The sequence below is a fragment of the Aotus nancymaae genome, unplaced genomic scaffold, assembly GCF_030222135.1.
Source record: "Aotus nancymaae isolate 86718 unplaced genomic scaffold, 86718_ANA_hifiasm-v0.15.2.pri h1tg000046l, whole genome shotgun sequence".
Classification (NCBI taxonomy): Eukaryota; Metazoa; Chordata; class Mammalia; order Primates; family Aotidae; genus Aotus; species Aotus nancymaae.
The window spans coordinates 20,346,909-20,369,920 of record NW_026988460.1 but is presented as its reverse complement, the minus strand read 5'-3'; the positions used below and the strand labels follow the sequence as shown (position 1 = coordinate 20,369,920).

The following is a 23,012-nucleotide window of genomic DNA, read 5'->3' as shown; positions in this document are numbered from 1 at the left end:
CAAAACAAAAACTAACAGACAAAAAAAAAAAAAAAAAAAAGACCTATCTTAAAAGTCTCGCTCTGTTGCCCAGGCTGGAGTGCAGTGGTGCAATCTCAGCTCACTGCAATCTCCACTTCCTGGGTTCAAGTGATTCTCCTGACTCAGCCTCCCGAGTAGTTGGATTACAGGTGCCCACCACCACACCCAGCTAATTTTTTAATTTTTAGTAGAGATGGGGTTTCACCAGCCAGGCTGGTCTAACTCCTGATCTCAAGTGATCCACCTGTCTTGGCCTCCCAGAGTGCTGGGATTACAGGCGTGAGCCAGCACGTCCGGCCTGAAGTCATATTTGTAAATCCTAATTTTAGTATCGTTTTGGGATTCGTCTGCTTTGGCCTCCCAAAGTGTTGGGATTACAGGCGTGAGCCACCACACCCAGCCTTTGGGTGCTAACTTAAATGGTATTGTGTTTATTTTTTAGTATCGGGTCTTGCTTTGTCAGTCAGGCTGGAGTGCAGTGGTATGGTCATGGCTTACTGCAGCCTTGAACTCCTGGGCCCAAGTGATCCTCCCACCTCAGCCTCCCAAGTAGCTGGGACTACAGGTGTGCACTAACATGCCTGCATGGTATTGTTTTAAATTTCAAATTCCATTTTTCATTGCTAATATACAGAAATGTGATTAACTTCTGCACAAAAATCTTGTATCCTATAGTCTTCCTATAATTGCATAATTAGTTCCAGAAGTTTTGGGGGACATTTTGGGTTCTTTTCGATTTTCTACACTGACAATCATGTCATCAGTGAATATGAAGTTTTATTTCTTCCATCTCAATATATATCCCTTTTAGTTCCTTTTCTTGTCCTATTGCACTAGTTAGGACTTCCAGTACAATATTAAAAAGGAGTGGTAAGAGGGGACAACCTTGCCTTGTTCCTAACCTTATCAAGAAAATGTCTAGGTTTTTGTAAATGTCCTTACTAGTTAAATTGAGTAAGTTCTTCTCTACTCCTGGTTTCCTGAGAGACCTGTTACTCTTGAAAATTACAATTTTTTTTTTTTGAGATGGGTCTCACCCTGTTGCCCAGGCTGGAGTGCAGTGGTGTGATCTCGGCTCACTGTGACCTCCACCTCCCAGGTTCAAATGGTTCTCATGCCTCAGCCTCCTGAGTAGCTGGGATAACAGGCATGCATCTACATGCCTGGCTAATTTTTGTATTTTTAGTAGAGATGGGGTTTCAGCATGTTGGCCAAGCTGGTTTCAAACTACTGACCTCAAATGATCTGCCTGTCTTGCCCTCCTGAAGTGCTGGGATTACAGTTGTGAGCCACCATGCCCTGCCATTTGTTACTTTCTAATGTGTTACCTTCATGTCTCTGGCATACTTCAGTTGTCTCTATAGATGTTATTCTGCTTATTTTTTTCTTGCAGGTTTTAAGACTTGTGATTTTATGGTTATCCATTTTTATATGGAATTAGTGATCCTGCACTTTTAAAAAGCAGGCATGACCTATGAGTTTTGCATTTCATGGCTATATTCTCATTTTTGATGTGTATGTAAAATATTGAAATATGGACTGTGTGAACCACAGCTATTTAAATTCAATACAGACTATGCTTGCAACTTTATGAACAATTGTTTCAGTAGTTAAAAAACAAGTTATTTAATATCCTTATTTCTGTAAGGGTAATACATTCTGGATTTTATGGGATAACCATAATTTTATTTTTTAAAATACTTCATTTAATATAATGAATTTAACCTCTCCACACCCCCTCCCCTAGAGTATCCTGTTCGGTTTGCATTCTATGAGGAATTTCGGTGTGGAGCATTGTCCTTTAAGGGCTTTGAATTAAGTTTCTGAGGTCCAGACTGCTCCAGCCCTTTCAGGCCTAATTAAGCATCTTTGTTTTTTGAGACAGAGTTCCACTCTCGTTGCCCAGACTGGAGTGCAATGGTGCGATCTCGACTCACCACAACCTCTGCCTCACGGGTTTAAGTGATTCTCATGCCTCAACCTCCTGAGTATCTGGGACTACAGACATGTGCCAGCACATCCAGGTAATTTTGTATTTTTAGTAGAGATGGGGTTTCTCCATGTTGGTCAGGCTGGTCTCAAACTCCCAACCTCAGGTGATCCACCCGCCTCGGCCTCCCAAAGTGCTGGGATTACAGGCATGAGCCATCGGACCTGGCCGCATCCTTTGTATTCACTGCAAATGCCACCCAGTTTCAGCTTGCTGAGCTTTCAAGTGAGTACTTGTTATTTTGAAGTTCTGAGATCCATCAGATGTGCCATTGCGTCCACTAGAACAGATGGTGATAACATGCAGGTCTTGTGGCTGTTGGTGGTTTATCTGTTTTTTGTTTGGGGGTTTCTGGGGATACCTAGTTTTGCTGCAAGTTGTCCAAGGTTTCCAAGTTTCCTATCATGATTGCTTCGTGAGCTTCAATGGATAATTTGAGAAACAGTAAAAACTATGATTTCAGAATCCCTGCCAGTTAACTTTTTAATGCAGGAGCAGGTAAAAGTTACAAGGACACCATCTCCTTCAATGACTATGATTTTCTCCAAACTGTTTCCTTCATCTATCTTTAGAACACAGCATTTTAAGAAGCCTTGGCAGGCTGGGTGTGGTGGCTCATGCCTGTAATCCCAGCACTTTAGGCCGGGGCAGGAGGATCGTTTGAGCCCTGGAGTGTGAGAGCAGCCTGGGCAATATGGCAAGACCCTATCTCTACAAAAAAAATAATTAGCTGGGTGTGGTGGTGCAGGATAATTGCTTAAACCCAAGAGGGTTCAAGCAATGCACTGAGCTGATTATGCCACTGCATTCCTGGGTGACAGACTGAGACCTCTTTTTTTTGAGTTTTGCTCATTGCCCAGGCTGGGTGCAATGGCCTGTGATCCGCCTGTCTCAGTCTCCCAAAGTGCTGGGATTACAGGCATGAGCCACTGTGCCTGGCGAGACCCTGTCTCTTAAAAGAAAAAACAATGACTCTCTTTCTGAGCCTTATAGCAGATTATGGAGGTTGTGATCAGTGCAGTTTAAAAGCAAAGGGCCTGCTCTGTTTGTACAACTGCATTTTTTTTTTCCTTCAGGGTAACCTCTGCTAAACAGAGAACCCTACACTTTCAAACAGATGGCTGGGGGCCAAAAGGGCCAGACTACTGTTTTTAAGATAGTAAAGGGTATCATACTTTTTCAGCTAGGTAAGTTGCTTCTGGTCATAGTGTCACGACATCTCTAGCTGTTTCTGTTTCCTGGATTAACTGCAAAATTTCCAAAACTGTTTGTTTGGGTCTGCCACTTAAAAGAGAGGAATCTTGAGTAAGTTGTATCTTCTGAACTTATACCCACATTACACATTGTTACATGTGAATGAGGTAGCTGATGATATAAGTGGAAGAATCCAGAAAAGTGTAAAGTGATATAGAAGGTGCCACTGTTGCACTGGCTTACTTCTTTAATCTTGTCTAACTTCTATTTACACCAAGCTTGTCCAACCCATAGGCCACGGGCCACAGGCAGCCCGGGATGGCTTTGAATGCGGCCCAACACAATCATAAACTTTCTTAAAACATTATGAGACTTTTTTTTTGGCTCATTAGCTATAGTGTTAGTGCATTTTATGTGCTGCCCAAGGCAATAATTCTTCCAATGTGGCCCAGGGAAGCCAAAAAAACTGGACACCTCTGAATTACACCATATCGAAAACAAAGTACCTAGCAACACAGTAGGTACTTGAAAAGAATAGGTTAACTCTGAATGGGCAGTTGACGGTCTTACCTTGATATTCTCAGCATTTCAGATGTAGCCTAGCACACAGGTGTTCAGCAAATGGTCATGAAACAGAACCTTCCAATTCTGGCAGAAATCAGTTAGTTTTTTTTTTTTTTTTTTTTTTTTTTTTTTGAGATGGAGTCTCACTCTGTAGCCCAGGTTGGAGTGTAATGGTGCGATCTTGGCTTACTGCAACCTCTGCCTCCTGGGTCCAAGCAATTCTCCTGCCTCAGCCTCCTGAGTAGCTGGAATTAGGAATGCACCACCATGCCCAGCTAATTTTTGTATTTTTAGTAGATAAGGTGCTTAGTTTTATTCATTATCAGAAGCCCTATGGTATAGCTGAAACACTATACTAGGTCTCAATTTCTCATCTTTAACTTCTGGCATTTGGCTTGCTTTCTTCACAGAATTATGAGTCCATGTAAGACACTGTATATGGAAACACTTTTTAAAGACCATGCATACTATTCTCTTCCTACCCCAGGCAGAATTAGGTTGTGCTTGGTGGTAGGTTACCTAGGTATTCCTAGGGCATTTTGGAGGGAGTCTTCTAAGAAACAAGTGGTTTTGTTATGTTTCCAATTACTTTCTAACCTCCTTAAACTAATAAATAGCATCTTCATCTTTGAATCCCTTATGTGCTTTGCAAAATGCAGTCTACCTTAGTTACCTGGCAAATATTTGTCAAACAAATGTTAGAACCCAATAATGCCAATTCAATCCACTGGCAAGTTCTGCTGTGTACTTGCAAAACATATCCTGATTCCAGTTACTTCTTATCCCCATCATTACTGTCTTAATAGACACCACTATTTCATCATTGCTTGCCTAAACTGCTCTACCTTCCAAACCAGTTTCTCAGCTTCTATTCATCTCTTCACCAAAAGGATCAAAACAGAGTAATTTAAAAAAATCAACCAAATATAAATTAGACCTATGTCACTTCTTCTTCAAATCCTGCAATGACTCTTCCACTGTACTTATTGAATGCAGATTATTTAAACTATACCTACAAGGTTCTACATTAGAGACCAGCAAACTACAGCCTACAAACCAAATCCAACTTGCCACTTGTTTTCTGTAAATAAAGTCTTATTGTAACATATTCACAGTATTCTATGCCTCCTTTTGCACTGCAATGGAAGAGCTGAATATTTTACTTTTTTGAGACAGAGTCTTGCTCTATTGCTCAGGCTGGAGTGCAGTGGTGTGATCTTGGTTCACTATAACAATAAAGTCTTATTGTAACATATTCACAGTATTCTATGCCTCCTTTTGCACTGCAATGGAAGAGCTGAATATTTTACTTTTTTGAGACAGAGTCTTGCTCTATTGCTCAGGCTGGAGTGCAGTGGTGTGATCTTGGTTCACTATAACCTCCACCTCCCAGGTTCAAGTGATTCTCCTGCCTCAGCCTCCTGAGTAGCTGGGATTACAAGCGTGCACTACCACGCCTGGTTAATTTTTGTATTTTTAGTAGAGACAGGGTTTTGCCATGTTGGTCATACTGGTCTAGAACTCCTGACCTCAAGTGATCCATCTGCCTTGGCCTCCCAAAGTGCTGGGATTACAGGCATGATTCACGCCCAGCCAAAGAGCTGAATAATTATAACAGAGACCATACAGCTTGCAAAGTCTAAATATTTACTATCTGGCCCTTTATAGAAAGTTTGCTGACCCTTGCTCTACATGATCTGACCCCTATCTCCCTCTTAATGGATCTTCTATCCCCTTTCCCAGCCCCACCCATTCACTACATCTTAACCAAGCTTTCTCTACCACAGAGTCTGCAATGCCCAGGAATGAACTTCATTTATATCATCCCAGGATTGCCTCCTTGTCACTGAGGTCTCAGTTTAAATGTCAACTCCTCAGACTTTTCTTGACCAACCAATCTAGAGTGGCTCCTTCAACTGCCTTAGTTACATATCTCCTAGGAAACAATTAACATGGCAATGACTATTTAAAATTATGTACCAGTTTAGGTCTCTCTTCCACTAGAATTTAAACTCCAAGAGAGAAGAGACCTTACTTTAACCACCCCAACCAGCATTCTAATCACCATAAGTCTAGCACCAAAAACAGTGCCTTTTTGAATGAAAGAGAAAGACCAACAAATAGTTGCTGAATGAATGAGGCCAAAGTCAGGAACACCACTCAAGTTTAAGGCAGTTTGTAATGCTCACTTGCACTGTTGCAGGTTTGCCTTCACACTGTCCTGACTGCAATCGTAAAAAGCAAAGTAGATCAGACAGTATTCCTGGCCCCATTATGATAGGCAAAACTACTCCACCAAGGGCACATTCTCCTCAGGTAAAAATGGCATTAGGAAAAGCAGGCAAGGCAGGGCCATAAAACTGGACAAAGAAGTTCTCAACTTTATGATTATTATGGTTAAGAATTTTATTATCAAAATTATTACATCTCTTGTGAAAGTTCAAATGTTACAGCAAGGTGTAAACACTCCACTTGAGAAAGAAGTGATACTTCTTTCCTTCCAAGAGTTCCCCCCACCCCCCCCTCCCCTACCCCCCCAAGAGGTCTGGTCTTGACAGCACCCTGCCCACACAGAGTGGCTGGGGTCTCTGCACGTGCCAGGCAGGGTGAGGGCCGCCTGCCCGCTGGCCTCTCCCCTCGGTTAATAGCCAAGGGGAGAATGCAAACCCCAGCCCAAATGGAGAGACATTTACATACGTTTTATATAATATACAAAGAAACCAGCATCCCAGGCAACATGATTTCCACTCCCAATGCTCTCCCAGACTGATGGGTTTGTGGGGGAAACAACGAAAAGAAGAGTACTCTGCTGAGGTCTCAGCATTAAAAAAAATAAAAATAAAAATCTCCCCTCATTTGAGCAACACCTGATTCGATTTTGAAAAGTGAAATTTTGTAACAGTCACACACAAAGAGAGAAGACTGTGCATATGAGAGTTGTAGGACAGGGTAGAAAAGGGGATGCAAGAGGCTGGGGGAAAAAGGAAGAGAAAACAAATTAGAGGGAAGGAAGGAGGGAAACTCACAGTAATATCTTGTCCAAAAGAAAAGAAGGTCCACTGCAGCACCAGGGATTACACCTGTCATATATTCACTACCCCTACCATGGTTATAACTGAATACAAAATTAGATAAATAAAAACACGCCAGATATTACAGTAAACAAGTGAAAGAAATAAGCTGGCAACCATATGGAATTTAAAAAGATTGTGTACCCCACCTGGGCTGGCTCCAGGGCTCCTCCAGGGGTGTACAACAGGCACAATGCACTGATGGGGAGAAGCCGGTCTGCTCTCGTCTCTCATCCAGAACAGTGTTAGGGGTGTGGGTGGCTTGTTAACTCTTTCACTGGGCCCACTCACATAAGCATCCCCCAAAGAAATGTGGGGCAGGCCCACACACAATCACAGTCCTGTCGGTGCCACTCCACAAACCTATCTTCCCACTCTTACCCTGCAGTCACAAGTGCATACTCCCCAATCATGGAGGTGGTCCTGCTCATGGGATCATCAACTCCTGATTAATTGGGAGTAGAAAAAATAAAATTCAAAGCATTCCCAAACCACTTGGTATCCTTCCTAATCAAATTCATTGCCAAAAGCTGGTAAGTAGCAATGCAATTGGCCTATACAACGTCTCATTCCTCTTTTCCTTGTCTACTTACTTCATGGGTTACTGAGCTGTGAAATAGCTTGGGAAGGAGGAGTAGTATGGAGACTCAAGACAATCTACTCAGATAATCTGCTCCTGAATAATCAAGAGCTGACCATGAGTTTTTCTTCAAAGAGCCAGGCACCTTCCAGTTGGTGCAGGCTCCAAGCTTTACTATCCCTGCCTATTTCTTGGTGATCTTAAGACAAAGATAGGCAGGATTCTTGGTGGACACACATTGGCCAGATACCTGCTTTTGGAATGGTTGTCTTAGGATGAACATTTATATACCTACCTTTTTTCTTAAGTGCATGAAACCCTAACAGTATTCAGATGGCTTGGAGCTTTGAGATTGGCTCTTTTCACTTTTTTCCTTTGAAAAAAAAATTTTTTTTTTTTTAATTTAAAAAGATGTCCTCACTGCACAAGTGACTACAGGCTACAGGCAAGGATAGGAGACGGAGGCTTCAACACAACTCATTGCACTTAGAACCGTTACTAACCGAAACACCGTTTGCTTGTCAACAATGTACCCTTGACAGCAGGGAGAAACTTCTTTATAGTCTCTGCTTCAGACAAGATTTACATCTTTCTCCAAGGCCAGAGGCCAATTGTGACCACAAGTCTTGTTTCTTGTCCACCAGACCCAATCCTCTGGCACCTTGTACCCCCCCTTCCCCAGCAATATGCTCGGCCTAGGTTCCAGAGGCAGCTGGAAGGAAGCAGCTATGGGCTCATTCAGTTCAGTTTGCCCAAATCCAGAAGCCCTAGGAAAGTCCTGTCTGAGTCTTGACTCCTGACCCTTGCAGTGGCTGGAGTCGGTACTGGTGCACACCCCCACTCCCACGGTGTGGGTAGTGCTGTGAATTGGAAACCGCAGATACCCTGGAGGCCTGGTAGACAGCTGACTGCCCAGCACTGGGCAGACTGATAGTCCGTAAGTCTGATGGCAATGATGACCTAGAGTTCTGAGGAAAGGAGGTGGAACTCAGAGTTCCTGTGCTGGACTGAGAAACCGAGTCTGAGGTTGGTGAGTCTGAGGGTCCCTGTAGGGTAGGGCTAGCAGCACTAGAAGGGCAGCTCCTCCTTGGAAGATTGCTGCCAGTGCTGTTTCCAGAATGTGGCTGGCTGCTAAAATACCCTGGTGTCCCCGTAAATGGGGCCAACGAGTCTGTGGACACAGGGTGGGCGGGGCTGGAATAGGATGTGGAAGAGAGGGATGATTCTGAAGAACTGTGAGAGGGGGGGTTTCCAGGTCTCAGTGCAGTAGTTCGATAACTGTATCCTGGAGATTGTGTAGGATGTCCTCTGAAGGGGGAGGAACTCTGTTGAAGGAGGCTTTGTGATTCTGTCCGGGGACTATCACACTGCAGGAGCTAGACAAAGTTGGGAGGAAAAGAATAAGGAGGTGAACAAGTCCCTTAAATGGCTGGTGAACATTAATAATACCCTACTTTTTTTTTTTATTCATCTTTTAACCATGTATTCTTTTTAGGAAACCAAAGGCAGTAAAATGGCTGTCTTTGATCACCTTATTCATGTTCTGGCATAATTTATTACCTGAGGGTAAGCAGTTGATGACTTATTTCCAGGGCTGCTGAAACTATATGCAAAGACAGCATCTCAATGGCAAAGGATGTCCAGGACAAACAATTTGGAACCCAGAACACACTCCTATGTCTAGAGATCAGCAATTTCTCATCTCACCTGGTAGCTGTATCTGGAAGGGCTGTAAACGGTTGCTCCTTTAGAGAGTGCTGAGCTCAGTGTCTCTGGGCCTTCTCCATCTGCAGGATCTGGAAGGTAATATATAGATACATACATATATATATAAATATATATATATAAATCAACTTGGCTTCTTACAATAAGAAATAGCCATTGTTCATTCAAATCACCAATGCCATCACCAACCCATGCTGCTCTCTTTGTGACAAATCAGGTGAGTGCAGCATGCCAGAAGGGCAAAAGGAGTGGTTAATTATGGGCTATGTTCTAAATGCCTGATCTGATTCTCGTCTCCTTCTTTTTCTTCATCCTTCATCGAGGTGGATTTCCAGGACTTTGGAGAGATGAGAGTTACAGAAAGGTATCCCTTGGGGAAAAAAGAGCAGACAGAGAGCAAGCGATGCTAGATCTTACAAATGTAACCCAAAAGAGCACAAGTGGGCTGGAACCTAGCATACAGCAGAGTCTAACTGCATCAGAAACTGACTCACCTCAACTCAGCACTTGGCATGAACTGTACAGAGCTTGGCTCATGTGTCCCTGAATGTGGTTGGCAGCAGAAGGCCAAGGGCTCACCTGAGTCTTTCTCTGTGATGTTACTTTCCCATGTGGGAGAGGGCTCTCCCTTTTGGGCCACCCTCACACTGCTTCGGAGGACCTTGGGGATGCTCCCTCCTTCTCGGAGTCGTTCTACTGATGTGGGAACCATCCTGTAAAGGCAACAGGGTGCAAGTTCAAGCCACAGGACTTAGCTGAAACAAATGAAGCCCTAACTAAGGTGCACAATCTATTTCCTTAAAACATCCTCTTAAACATTACTTCCTTCAGAACCAATTTAAAACAAGGTATTTCCTGTGCCCCAAACTATGTTAGGCACAAAAAAGAAACAACAACCACTTTTAAAAAAAAAAAATCAAGGAAAAAATGGATTAAAGATGTCAACTTCCCTTAAATGCCATTTAAAAAACATTAAAAATTTCTCCTCTGGGAAATCATGTGCCTGATACATAGTAGTGGTTTTAATAAAGGTTTCATAGATTAATGAATATTAAACATTTGAGCCAGAACTCTTCTTTCCCAGTCTTATTTTTTTTAGTTCAAGATCCCTGAACTCCTATGCTTCATTCTCTATTTCACTCACTTGATCCTCAGTACTTGCCACCAGTATTATTCATTTTTAAATTCATGGTCTCCCCTAAAACAGACAAGTACTTTCAGAATGTCTTTTTGCTCTGTGTACACTAGCTGTGTGGAAGAGAGACATCTACTGTTAATTCATGTGGAACTTGGCTGGATTCTTGACTCACCTTTCATGTGAAATGAGAAATAGAAGAGGCAGTGTTAGTGCCCACCAAATAAAAAAGCTCATCTGCATCCATAACTACATGTCGTCCAAAGCGCTGCTCCACAGTCATGTTGGTAATTCTTAATTCTGCAAAGCTGGGGGACTGCAGCTGACACTATTAAATCAGCTGAACAGGACAGATGGCACTATCGGCTGGCTGTCTCAGATGTTCCCATCAAGTGTTCCCATAGATTTTAGGTAAAACTGGGAATGATCCTAGTTTTATACTCCCCCAACCTCCAATTTAACTATAAAACATCAAATATAAACTTACCACCTACTGCTGATATTCTCTTGAGGTCTGCAGTGAGATGAAGAAGTGCCTCTGGAATCTGATGGGCTTACCGCCTCCAAATGGGACATAGAGGAATGAGATGGGGAGAATTTTCTGTGGGGGGAAGATGGGGTTCGGGCTGAGGATCCCTGCACACCATGGGCACCAGTGTCAGAAACAGAGTTACTGCTGCCTTGCCCAGCTCCTGCAGACTTGCTTTTGCTCTGTGCAGAGTCACCTCCCCCACCAGCAGAATTTTCCTTAGCTTCTTGTTTCCGTTTTCGGTATTCCAGCAAGGATACCTAGAAAGGAAAAAGGAAATGGTACTCTAGCTGGATATCATTAGTGGATCACCAGCAACGAGGAAAGATGGAATCGTAGTAAACCACTAGCCAAGTCACGCAAACAAACCAAACACCGATCCTGACAACTTTTTTTTTAGATGTGAAAGAGATCTGAGCACGGCTACATATTTAAGACAGTCAGAAACTAATAAGAGGAAGAGAATAAACTAGGAGGCAAGTTTTTGAAGATTGATGTTTGGCAATTAGATCATCACCTTTTTTCTGTCTTCAGGAAAACCTGTGAGGTTACCATTACACAGTAACAGAAGAGTGCTATCATAGTTATTTGGAACTATGGGAGTACCCAGAGAAGGGAGAATTGGAAGCTTATGTAGTTTGGAAAGCCTCCCAGGTGATTCTGATGGCTGTTCTGTACTCCTTGGGAATCCCTGGAGTTAGCTGAGAGAGAGAGAAAAAGAAGGAGGGAAAAAGGGAGAGAGAGATGGAGGAGGAGAGAGGGAGAGAGAGAGAAGAAAACAACAAAAAACTAAAACTAAAGAAAAAGCCAATGCTCCAGGGTACTTAGATATGATCAATTTTTCAAGACATAAATAGAAATTTATTATAGTTTCTGTCTTACACATAGATGTAATTAATGTAGAAAGAGAGGAAATTATTTCTAGTTTATGCTTTTTTTAAAATTTTTTTTTTAAAAGATGGGGGTTTCCTCATGTTGGTCAGGCTGGTCTCGAACTCCCGACCTCAGGTGATCCGCCCACTTCGGCCTCCCAGAGTGCTGAGATTACAGGCATGAGCCACTGCACCTGGCTTCTAGTTTATACTTTTAGCAAGCTAGCTCTAGAAGAGTACTTGATAACTTTCCCCCAACCTCCCCTTCATCTCCCTAATACTTACTCCTTCTTTCCTGGCAGCAGATCCCCCAAGCCCACCTGACCCTGCCCACCACAATCCCTGTCCTGCCTAGTGTACCACCTCTTTGCTGTTCTGGCACACTGGTTACAGTCTGTAGAACCTATTACAGTGTCTTGACTAAAGTTTAGTCAGTGTCCCTGACTAAACCATAAGTTCTAGGAGGGCAAAGGTTAAGTTTATTTGGCTTTTTATCTTTAACACCCAGCACAGAATTTGGCATAGGCTTAAATTTATGCTTAAAGGGGCCCAATAAATTTCAGAAGTGTTTCTGAAATAACACATCATGATTTCTATGACTTTTGCACATAGTAAATATTTTAAAACTAGAAACCCAAAGATTGTTTTCATGTTTGTTTCTAGCAGTCAATGCTGTTCATGCAACAGTCTTTGAAATCAATTACCATCTTATTCCAAATTATCTGCCAACATTTCCTCCTCCTTCTGTCCCCTTCGGGCTCTCATTTTGCTGTCCAAATGTAACAAAAATACAAACTATAAGACAGTTTTGCATATGCATTTTCTATACATAAATTTGGAAAGTTAATAAATTCTGGTAATGAATATCATTGTAATGAAAACATAAAAAAACCACTAGGTTTCATTTTAATGAGGATACTACAGATGTTTGCCATTACATGGGACTGTCCCCTACACAGGACATTCAGCATCCCTGGTCCTGCTCAATAAATGCAAGTCACTGTGACAATTCAAAACACTCCTACACTTTCTCAAACACCCCTGGTTGAGAACCACTTATGCAAAAGCGCATTTTTGGCTTTGTGACTTCTAGATCAGGTGTTACTTACAAGTGGAGTCCTAACCCATTAGCAAGCTCTCTATGGCCTGGCCCGGCCCAGCCCAGCACTCTCTGCACTTTCCTCCTGACTATCTCAGTCTTCCACCTGATAGGACAACATCCAACTGTTTGCAGCACACTGCATGCCGGCTGCCCACCCAATGGAGTGCCACATATTTACCTGATCTACTCCCTCTACAGTAACATACCTCACCCGCATTTGTTGGTTGGCTGACTCCTGTTGTTTGAGATTCAGTTAAATCAGTAACCTGCCACCTCTCACTCCAGCCTTCTCTCTCAAGCTGGGTAGTATCCTGGCCCTTCCATTTACTAGCTGTGTGACCATGGGAAAGTTACTCAACTTGCCTTAGCTTCCTCTTGTGCAAAATGGAAAACTGCCTCTCTTATCGGATTACTGTGAGGATAAAACACATTTAAAGAGCTTAACACAGTACCTAGAACTTGGGATACACTAAGTAATAGGTAAAATTTCTTTTTCACTGCTCTAAACTCACAATTGCCTAGCAAGTATATGGGACATATAGGCATTTACATTTGCTGAATATTTACAACACTCATCAAATTGTACTAAAATAGCCTGTCTTTCACTGGATATGGCAGAGGCTATGTCTCACTTGTCTGAAAGCAGTGTGGAACACACAGCAGAAACTTAGTGAATATCTACTGAATTAACTGGTTACCATTCTTGAAAAGTTCACCAATATAACATGAAACACTTACTTTTTTCCTCTGTGGTGGGTTCTGGGGGGCAGATGGGACTCCTTCACAGGCCCTTTCACCACCAGGTGACAAGGATCCACGAGAGAGGTCTTTCATTAAGCCATGTTCATATCTGCTGGAAAATCCTTCTGCAGGGGAACAATATCCCCCATCCAAATGTAAAGGCTTCCTATCCCCTACTAGAGGAGACCCTCGATACAGTCCATCTGCTCGAGGCATAGCGTTCAAAGGGGAGTAGGCATACATCAAGTTGAATTCTGTCCGAAATGCCTGGTCTGAGTTTCTCATGAGGGTCTGATGTCCATCTCCACTTCTGCTTGGGAAACCAGTCTCAGAAGTGGGTCCAATGGAAGGATGAGGAGCCAGGTCAGAATGACCTGAGTTGAGCAGGGAAGGTCTATCAGCACAGCTGTTAGTGTTGGAGTCAAGGTATCCTACTTTTGCCAAATCCAGGTCTTTTCGGTGACAAAGCTGAAAGAATAAAAATCAACGGAGACATGGGGTAGGGGAGAAAGGAAAAAGTCAAAGGGCAGAAAGGAGGGGAAGAAGGACATAGGTGAACAGGGAAAGATAAGAGGGATAGAAGTAGAGTGATAAAGCCATTATATTCTGTAAAAGTCCCACGTAGCAACAGTGTACAATGGCCAGAGTACTAAAGAATCCCGGCCTTTCCCAAATTGCTTTCAAGTCTTTCTGGATGGGAAATACTGGGAAAGTTAGAATTAGGTAATTGGCTAAATGTGACTATTTTGCCTGCTTAGTCTTTCATCAGGTTGCTGAGTCACCTTGTATTACACTATGGGACAAGTGGTATAATTAGGAATTTACCTTTGCCCCATGCACACTACAAAGATGAGACTGGTGTCTTAAGATAACTGGTGTCTGGGTTTATTCATTTCTAAATTAATATTGATGGAAGGTGGGGGGAGGGAAAAAGGTGGAGGAAAGGAGAAGGCAAGTATTTAAGTTACTGGTTCAGTAAAGGAGGATGGCATTAAAGACATCAACCAACCAGTTCTTGACTCACTTTCACTGTTAAAGAAGGTATGTTTCTCATACAACTTTCTGGCCACTCAATTCTACTTTCTTTATCCTCTAATGTATGTCAATATACCACAAAACCACTAATGCTCATCACTGCAGATTCTAAAATGCTGAAATGTACCAAAAATAAACCCCACCTACTATTTGGTTATCATAACCTCCAAACTTCCAAGAAATACTAGGTCAACTACAGCTAACCATCTACAAAGAATGGTACCAGAAAACCAGATACCATACCATATCAGTCTCCAAATTATGCTATTTTAGAATGTTTAACAACTGGAAGAGACAGCATTACTTTTCTAACAAGCTAGAGTCAAAACACCAAGAAAATCTCTAGTATATTAGTGGAATACAACCTTTTTCAGTTTCACATTGACCTATAAACTACTACTGATTCAGAATTTGGTAAATTGTCACTGAATTATGCCCTAATTTTTTATTGGAAGGTGGTGGGGTTAAAGTTCAGTTGAGTATTTCTGAGACTCAAACTTTCTCTTCAAGAGAAAAAAGGTCCCATGTATTAATAGATTCAGAGTTAATCGTTACCACACCCAAAAAACTTATAATAAAAACACTAGCACTAAAATCTGAATCTGACATATCCACAGCAGTAGGGTTTGTGAGAAAAGCATTCTACTGATATCCTAAGAGGTAACACTTGTACAGCAACCATATCCTAGCCATTGCAGAATGGTGACCTGTGACACAAAGCCAGGGACTCACTTGGTTTCCATGTGTACCCAGTAAGGAGCTACAGAGAAAATGTAGAAAAGCTGAAAGACAGAATAACTTTCCCTTCCTAAAGAAGCTGCTCAATCTATCAACCAAAGGCCAAAACATCTGGTTTACAGAGCTGTCAGATTAACCCTAGAACAAGGCGTAAGTCAACACCCAACTGAAAAACAGGCTTACAAACTTTTGACTCAATGTTCCTTATTTATTAACAGACCTTATTCATTAGCCTTTCTTTAACAAGGCTCCTACCACATATCAGCATCTTGACTTCTAGATTCTATTCTTTAATAGAACTTCAGCCACCCCCTCCCCCAAAACAATAAAAACCAACCCACCACACACACACACACACACACACACACACACACACAGAGTGGCTACTTCATTTTCCTCCGTCTACATTGACAGTCCTGTGTAGTCACAGTCACACAGGAAGACTCATTCAACTTACTGTGACTGAGCAGCCGCCCTCCAGCCCATCACCCCACTCACTCAGATCCCCGGCCCTCCCCATACTCTCAGGAACACATTCATGAACACTCACTCTCAGCCTCCAAGTGTGATTGAGATGGTGTGATAACTACCTCGGGTGACAGGGACTCGGGCCTATGCGCAGGGGAACTCTCAGGGGAGGATATGTTCTAGAGGAGGGAAAAGCATCTTGTTATTCATCTACTCGAAGTCAAGAAGCAAAACAAAACAAACAAAAAATAAAAGCAAGCATAGATGTTAGCCACAACTTTTTTGCGGGGGGGGGGGCGGGGGGGGAATTGAATAAGAATGCACAGGGGAAATGTTTAACTGCAGAACTCATCTCAATGGACAGAATGACTTGTTAAAATGCTTCCTGGTATCTGAAAGCATTTAAGGATAAATTGGTTATAATGTTTCATGCTATAAGTAAACATCTCAAGCACATATCAGGAAAGAGTTAGATTGGTGAAGTTTTAGTGTTATACTTCTTTGTATTTTAGATGAGAGTTTAGCAACCTTTAGTATTTGTTATTGAGGGGGCACCCTACCCCTTATTCCTCATTAGATCAACCTTGTTCCTTCACCCAATGTCTCTTCTGCTTGTCACATTTCTTTATTCTCTTATATGCCTCAGGCCCCGACCCTTGCTATTCAGGGGGAGATGTTAGTGTGCTGGGGGCTGACATGGTTAGGGAGATGGCCAGTTCCTCCTGAATGACAGTTACAGGAAATGTGATTGATGGAATCCCTAGGTCACAGGCTACAGCTGGTTCTTTGTGTAGTCTAATTAGACCTGAGCACCCCTATTAATCTTCTTTTGTAAAATCCAGTGTATTTTTGGCAACACAGCAGACAAAAAATGTATATGTATACTTAAGTCCCTGCATCCCACAGAGGACTCTACTTTGGGACTTTCAGCTGAGGCAGCACTCTCATAACAAACAGAGACTGAGCAGTGAGTACTTAATGGAAAGATGTAAAAGGGAACATGTATGGAGAGTGATGGTGGTAGTGTGACAAGGACGCAGGGGTGCTAGGGCTGACGTAAGGAAAGGGTGCCTAATGTGGATAACTGTGGCCTAGGTGGTAGGCATATGCTGAGATAGTGGGAAATTGAGGCTGCTTCAGTAAAGCAGGGTTTTGGCTATGAATTTTCCTTGGCATGGAAAGTGGGTGGTGCACATCTATGTGTGAAATGGCAAGTAGAGTATGGCTCTCAGGGCATGAAAAGAAGGGGAAAATTATCCTGGTGGAAAGGAGAGGCTAACTAAGCTTGCCCTCCCAATGTTGCTTTCACTCTTCTTTCTAGATGCTTCCCCCTCCTTAAGATCTTGTTCTCTTCCACCACTTATCTTCTTCCCTTAGCACTTAAAACTTCTTACAATTTTCCTGAATGTTTTTTCCCTTTTCAAAAATATCCTTCCCCAAACTAAGCTGATAAGGTGTTTTCTTTTTTTTGGGACAGAGTCTTGCTCTGTTGCCCAGGCTGGAATGTAGTGGCGCAATATTGGCTCACTGCAACCTCCCAGGCTCAAGCAATTCCTGTGCCTTGGCCTCCCGAGTAGCTGGGATTACAGGTGTGTCCCACTGCACCTGGCCTAAGCTGGTCTTTTAATTAATTTATTTTTAGAGACAGGGTCTCACTGTTGCCCAGGGTGGCATGTAGGGACACAATTATGGCTCACTGCAGCCTTCAACTCCTGGTCTTAAGTGATCTTCCTGCTTCAGCCTCCCAAATAGCTGGGACTACAGGTGTATGCCACCACACCTGGCTAATTTCTGTATTTTATTTTTGGAGAAATGTGGTCTCACTATGTTACCCAGGATGGTCTCAAACTCCTGGCCTCAAGCAATCCTCCTGCCTCAGCCTCCCAAAGCACTGTGATTACAGGTGTGAGACCAGCCTAAGCTGGTCTTTATATATGATACCTTTTTGATATTTCACAATGTGTCAGGCCTTTGATACAAAAAAGGCTCCCCACCTCTCTGTACTAGAACACAGAAAAGAGTATGGCCATTAAAATGGTGATTAGAATGGGTTAGGGTGGTTAAAATCCGTTCTATTATTGACGAGAAAGGTTATATTTCCTTAGTGAAATTGCAAGTGGAACCATGCCTTGGACCTTTTACTATTTAGTATTTTCCTTCCCTCCTGATATTTTAACATTATGCTTGGATTGTATCATTAAAATGATGACCAATTTAAAAAAATGACCTTATATTTGCAGTGTTTAATAGTTATCCCAAATACTACAAGGGATAAGGAATGCACTGAGTACTGAACCTGCTTGTTTTGGAAAGTGACTTACCTTCTAATTTTCATAATTCCACATTTATAATAAAACCTGTATTGATAAAGCATGAAACTCTATTCCTACAATCTTATGCCCTCCAGGGAGAATTCCTCTATGATTCCTTACTATAAAGCTCTAGGTGCAACTGCAAAGTCAACTGCAAGTAGACAAAGTAAAGTTAGAAAGGCCTGGATCAGCTGCTTTATTATCTGGCTGAAAGAATGTCACAAAGAGTCTGGTAAAGAGTAATTTCCCTAGAAAACTCATTATGTAACCAGGAGGTGTTTTCCCTCACCCAGAAAGAGGTCTGCTCCAAAAGTAGAGGTCTAGGGTAAGATATAGTTTTGCTTTCAATGTTGCTAGCTATCCCTTTCTGATTTATTCATATAAAAATCCAAGTATTATGAATCCTCACATTTCCAAAAGCTGAGTAGGAAAGATAAGATTGGTTAGAACCTTCACCTTTCTCAAAGAACACATCTGGAGAAGTGCAAGCAAGGGGGCAGAGTGTGTTTAGTGGTCAGAACAGATTTTTCGGAGAAGAGACAGTATCCATTTTAATTACAAATCAGAGTAACATGCAATAGATGAAGTGTTTTAAAAAAGTATAAATGGATTGTATTCAAACCTGCTGTCACCCAAACCTGAACACTAAAGTGATCCAAAATTACTTTTTGAAACAGGTGAGACAGACATTTCTAACTTAATCCAACAGTAAAGGTAATACATTTGTCTCATGAATACATGTTGCTAGCCTCTTGTTTACTTCTCATTCCTAAGACATTATAACAAAGAGGGAAAGTAACCTGGAGTGGAAAATGTCCGCATTCACCATAAGCCATACTCCAATGTTTTCTAAATCTCTGCTCACTAAGGTGACAATGAAAATACCTAACAACCTGGGAAAGACACTTCACTTATTTAAAGGCCTAGAAACAAAGACACAATCAATCAGTATCATCTGTGCTCTCAGGCTGGTGTTACTAACAGATATTACAGGCAGCTAGAGGCCTATTTTGACCAAAGTATACAGTAAAGATAAAGATGGAAATCTAGCATGCTTACTACCTAAAATTATGGAGACTGATGGACTGCATGCAAAAGATGCACGAATGGGATTTGTGGTAGCACCATGCCTATTCTAGAAGTACAGGGGCTGCCAAGATGAGAGGCTACCAGTTAACAGGCCACAATGACCCTGAGATTTCCCATTCTCTTGCTGAGATGGGGAAGGAAGATAGTAAAGAAACATCTGGAAAGGTATTATATTTGAAATGAGAAGGTACAAATGATGATTTTCATATCCAGCACTCCCAACAACCAAACCCAAATCACCTCAAACTGCAGAGGAGTGTTGCAGCGACTAGCAGTAGTAAGAGACGTGACTGGTGAAAACATGAGGCTGTATCCATTTCGACACTCCTCTTCTCCTGGGTGTGATGAGCCAGGTGTGGCCAGCTGGGGGCTCTTTGAGCCTGAATTGGGAGGGGGTGGTGTGACTGGAGACAGAGGCCGAAGTAATTTGGTGACGTTCTGCTCCATCAGATAGCGAGACTTCCATTTCTTTAATGGGCTCAACAAGTCTGTGAAACACAAAGCTTGGATGAGAGTTTGAAACCACAGATTAATGGAAGGCTTTATAGTAAAGCCATTAATCTGCAATCTACAATGCTCTTAACTGTTTTCTGCCTCATCCCATTGTTATCTCCTCCAATCAAACCAAAATCCCAAAGAAACTCTTTAAATACCACACTTAAAATAATTCTGAAATAATCTATCTCCCAAACTCCAGATAAATCTAACGATTCTAGTGACTGATCCCTAGAGCTAATTTAATTTCTACCAGTGCAAAATATAAATTTCTTTCATTTATTTATTTATTTATGAGACGGAGTCTTGCTCTGTAGCCAAGGCCGGAGTGCAGCAGTGTGATCTTCTCAGCTCACTGCAACCTTTGCCTCCTAGGTTCAAACAATTCTCCTGCTACAGCCTCCTGGGTAGCTAGGATTACAGGCATGCACCACCATACTCAACTAATTTTTAAATTTTTAGTAGAGATGGGGTTTGGCCATGTTGGCCAGGCTGGTCTTGAACTCCTGACTTCAGGTGACCCGCCTGCCTTGGCCTCCCAAAATGCTGGGATTATAGGCATGAGCCACTACTAAATTTATTTCACACTGAGTTTCTGAAAATCTTCAGTCTCCATTACTTTGTCAAAGTTACCCTCTACTAAACTGTTTTATCACCAACTAAAGGTACTGGGATGCTAAATCCAAACTCCTTTCACCATTTCTTACATATTTGTGTCCCTTTTCAGTAGCTCTTTCTATAATGTTCTTATATGATTACCTGATCTGTATCTAGCTCTTCTACCTACAAAGCGTGAAATGATTTCTAGAAAAACTTCTTCAAACCATTAAAAAATTAGGTTCATATTCTTTTTGACTAGAGTAATCCTATTTTCTGTAATTCTTAGATCCACTTAAAAAGCAAGTTACTACACTAAATATTTTAGTGACCATTCAGGCCAAAGCACCTTTCTCACTTGAGTCTCAGAATAAAAATACAGTTTTATTTATTTACAGTTAAAAAGATTTAATTATTTAATACCTACTGATTACTGAACTAGGTATGAAGGGAAAAATGGTCATCATACATTCTATTTTCAAGAGGCTTAAAATCTGTAAGAAACAGAAAGTGGGCCAAGTGTAGTGGCTCACACCTGTAATCCCAGCACTTTGGGAGGCTGAGGCAGGCAGATCACTCGAGGCCAGGAGTTTGAGACCAGCTTGGCCATTGTGGCAAACCCTGTCTCTACGACACACAAAAAATTAGCCAGGCGTAGTGGTGCATGCCTGTAGTTCCAGCTACTCAGCAGGTGGAGGCACAAGAATCACTTGAACCCAGGAGGCAGAGGTTGCAGTGAGCTAAGACTGTGCCACTGCACTCTAGGTTGAGTGACAGAGGGAGGAAACTTCTCAACAACAACAATGACCAAAAAAAAAAAAAATAGACAACATATTAGTATGATCAAGAAAGGTGATCAGGCTGGGCGCGGTGGCTCATGCCTGTAATCCCAGCACTTTGGGAGGCTGAGACAGGTGGCTCATGAGGTCAAGAGATTGAGACCATCCTGGCCAACATGGTGAAACGCTCTCTCTACTAAAAATACAAAAATTAGCAAGGCGTGGTGGTGGGCGCCTGTAGTCTCAGCTACTCAGGAGGCTGAGGCAGGAGAATCGCTTGAATCCAGGAGGTGGAGGTTGCAGTGAGCTGAGATTGTGCCACTGCACTCCAGCCTGGGCAACAGAGTGAGGCTCCCTCTCAAAAAAAGAGGGTGATCATATTGCCATGCATTAGTTAAAAAAGTGCTATATTTTCTAAATGATTATTATATACCAGGGACTATGCCATCCATGTGCTTTATTGTGAAATATCTAATTTTAACAACTCTATAAATCAAGCACTATTATTATCATCCTCATATTAAGGGTGAGAAATTTGATACGTGGAGAGATACACAACAGGTAACCTTGCTCCCATCTATCTACATTCTTTTTTTTTCCTCGAGATGGACTCTTGTTCTGTCGCTCAGGCTGCAGTGCATTGGCATGATCTTAGCTCACTGCAGCCTCCGTCTCCCAGGTTCAAGCAATTCTCCCACCTCAGCCTCCCAAGTAGCCGGAATTATAGGAACCTGGCACCATGCCTGACTAATTTTTATATTTTTAGTAGAGACAGGGTTTCACCATGTTGGGCTGGCTGGTCTTGAATTCCTGACCTCAAGTGATTCACCCACCTGGGCCTTCCAAAGTGCTGGGATTAGAGGCTTAGGCCATTGCACTCCGCCCCATCTATCTATAATACTCTTAATCAATAGGTTAAAGTATATCCCCAAGACTTGGTGGATGGAAGGAGTGACATTTATTCCTTGGCTTCAAGGAAAATATTTGGGTCAGGAAGATTAATCTGGAAGCAATAGGCAGTATGAGACTGGTAACTAGGAAACCATCTGGAGTTAATACAGAAGTTAGTTAGCAAAAGAGTTATGAGGCACTAAACTAGGGTAGATCTGTCTGGATGAAGAGAGAAGAATAAATGCAAAAAAATATTGAAGATGTATATTTTTCCTTTCTGATATCTCAGAATTTTTAATATGCCTAGGCTGGAAGTATAGTTTCATTTTCCTTTTGTTCCAGATACTAAATTTTCTTTCCTCCTTTTAAAAAGTGCCTAGAACATATACACCATGGAATATTATGCAGCTATCAAAAACGATGAGTTTGTGTCCTTTGTAGGGACATGGATGAACCTGGAAATCATCATTCTCAGCAAACTGACACAAGAACACAAAATCAAACACCGCATGTTCTCACTCATAGGTGGGTGTTGAACAATGAGAACCCATGGACACAGGGAGGGGAGCACTATACACTGGGGTCTGTTGGGGGGAAACAGGGGAGGGACAGTGGGGGGTGGGGAGTTGGGGAGAGATAGCATGGGGAGAAATGCCAGATATAGGTGAAGGGGAGGAAGGCAGCAAATCACACTGCCATGTGTGTACCTATGCAACAATCTTGCATGTTCTTCACATGTACCCCAAAACCTAAAATGCAAAAAAAAAAAAAAAAAAAAAAAAAAGTGCCTAGATATAAAACGTAAACAAACATTTAATTCATGGCTTATATTCAGAATAACTTTTATATATTTAATATTTCAAGGGTCTTAAAAAATGGAATCTTTCAGACAATCTCTGTACTGCTAAGTTCAACACTGTAACTACTAGTCAGTTACATTATGAAATTAATTGTGGAAAAAAGTTGAAGATATAGGTGAAAACTGTCACCTGCAAATCAATGTACATGGCATTCATTCAACATACATATACTGAGTACTTATTATGCTACTGTATTCAACAAGAGACCTAATGTCTGCCCTTAA

The 23,012-nt window shown here is 42.0% G+C and overlaps 1 protein-coding gene across 16 annotated transcripts in view; it reads right to left on the bottom strand.

Annotated features, from left to right (window-relative positions):
• Positions 1-6,139: 6,139 nt before the first annotated feature.
• SETD5 (SET domain containing 5) overlaps positions 6,140-23,012 on the bottom strand; it is a 53,610-nt gene continuing 36,737 nt past the window's right edge. For 9 of the 16 annotated variants that reach the window (XM_012471241.3, XM_064361958.1, XM_064361957.1 and 6 more), the window contains 7 exons: positions 19,407-19,654; positions 15,888-15,944; positions 13,522-13,992; positions 10,768-11,069; positions 9,725-9,858; positions 9,128-9,216; positions 6,285-8,796 (listed from right to left, as the gene is read on the bottom strand). In XM_012471241.3, the coding sequence (XP_012326664.1) occupies positions 8,188-8,796; positions 9,128-9,216; positions 9,725-9,858; positions 10,768-11,069; positions 13,522-13,992; positions 15,888-15,944; positions 19,407-19,654 (1,910 nt within the window). In that variant the 3' untranslated portion in view covers positions 6,285-8,187. Of the gene's footprint in view, positions 8,797-9,127; positions 9,217-9,724; positions 9,859-10,767; positions 11,070-13,521; positions 13,993-15,887; positions 15,945-19,406; positions 19,655-23,012 lie in introns of all 16 variants that reach the window. The other 7 variants (XM_064361962.1, XM_064361960.1, XM_064361961.1 and 4 more) reach the window with 4 other exon arrangements.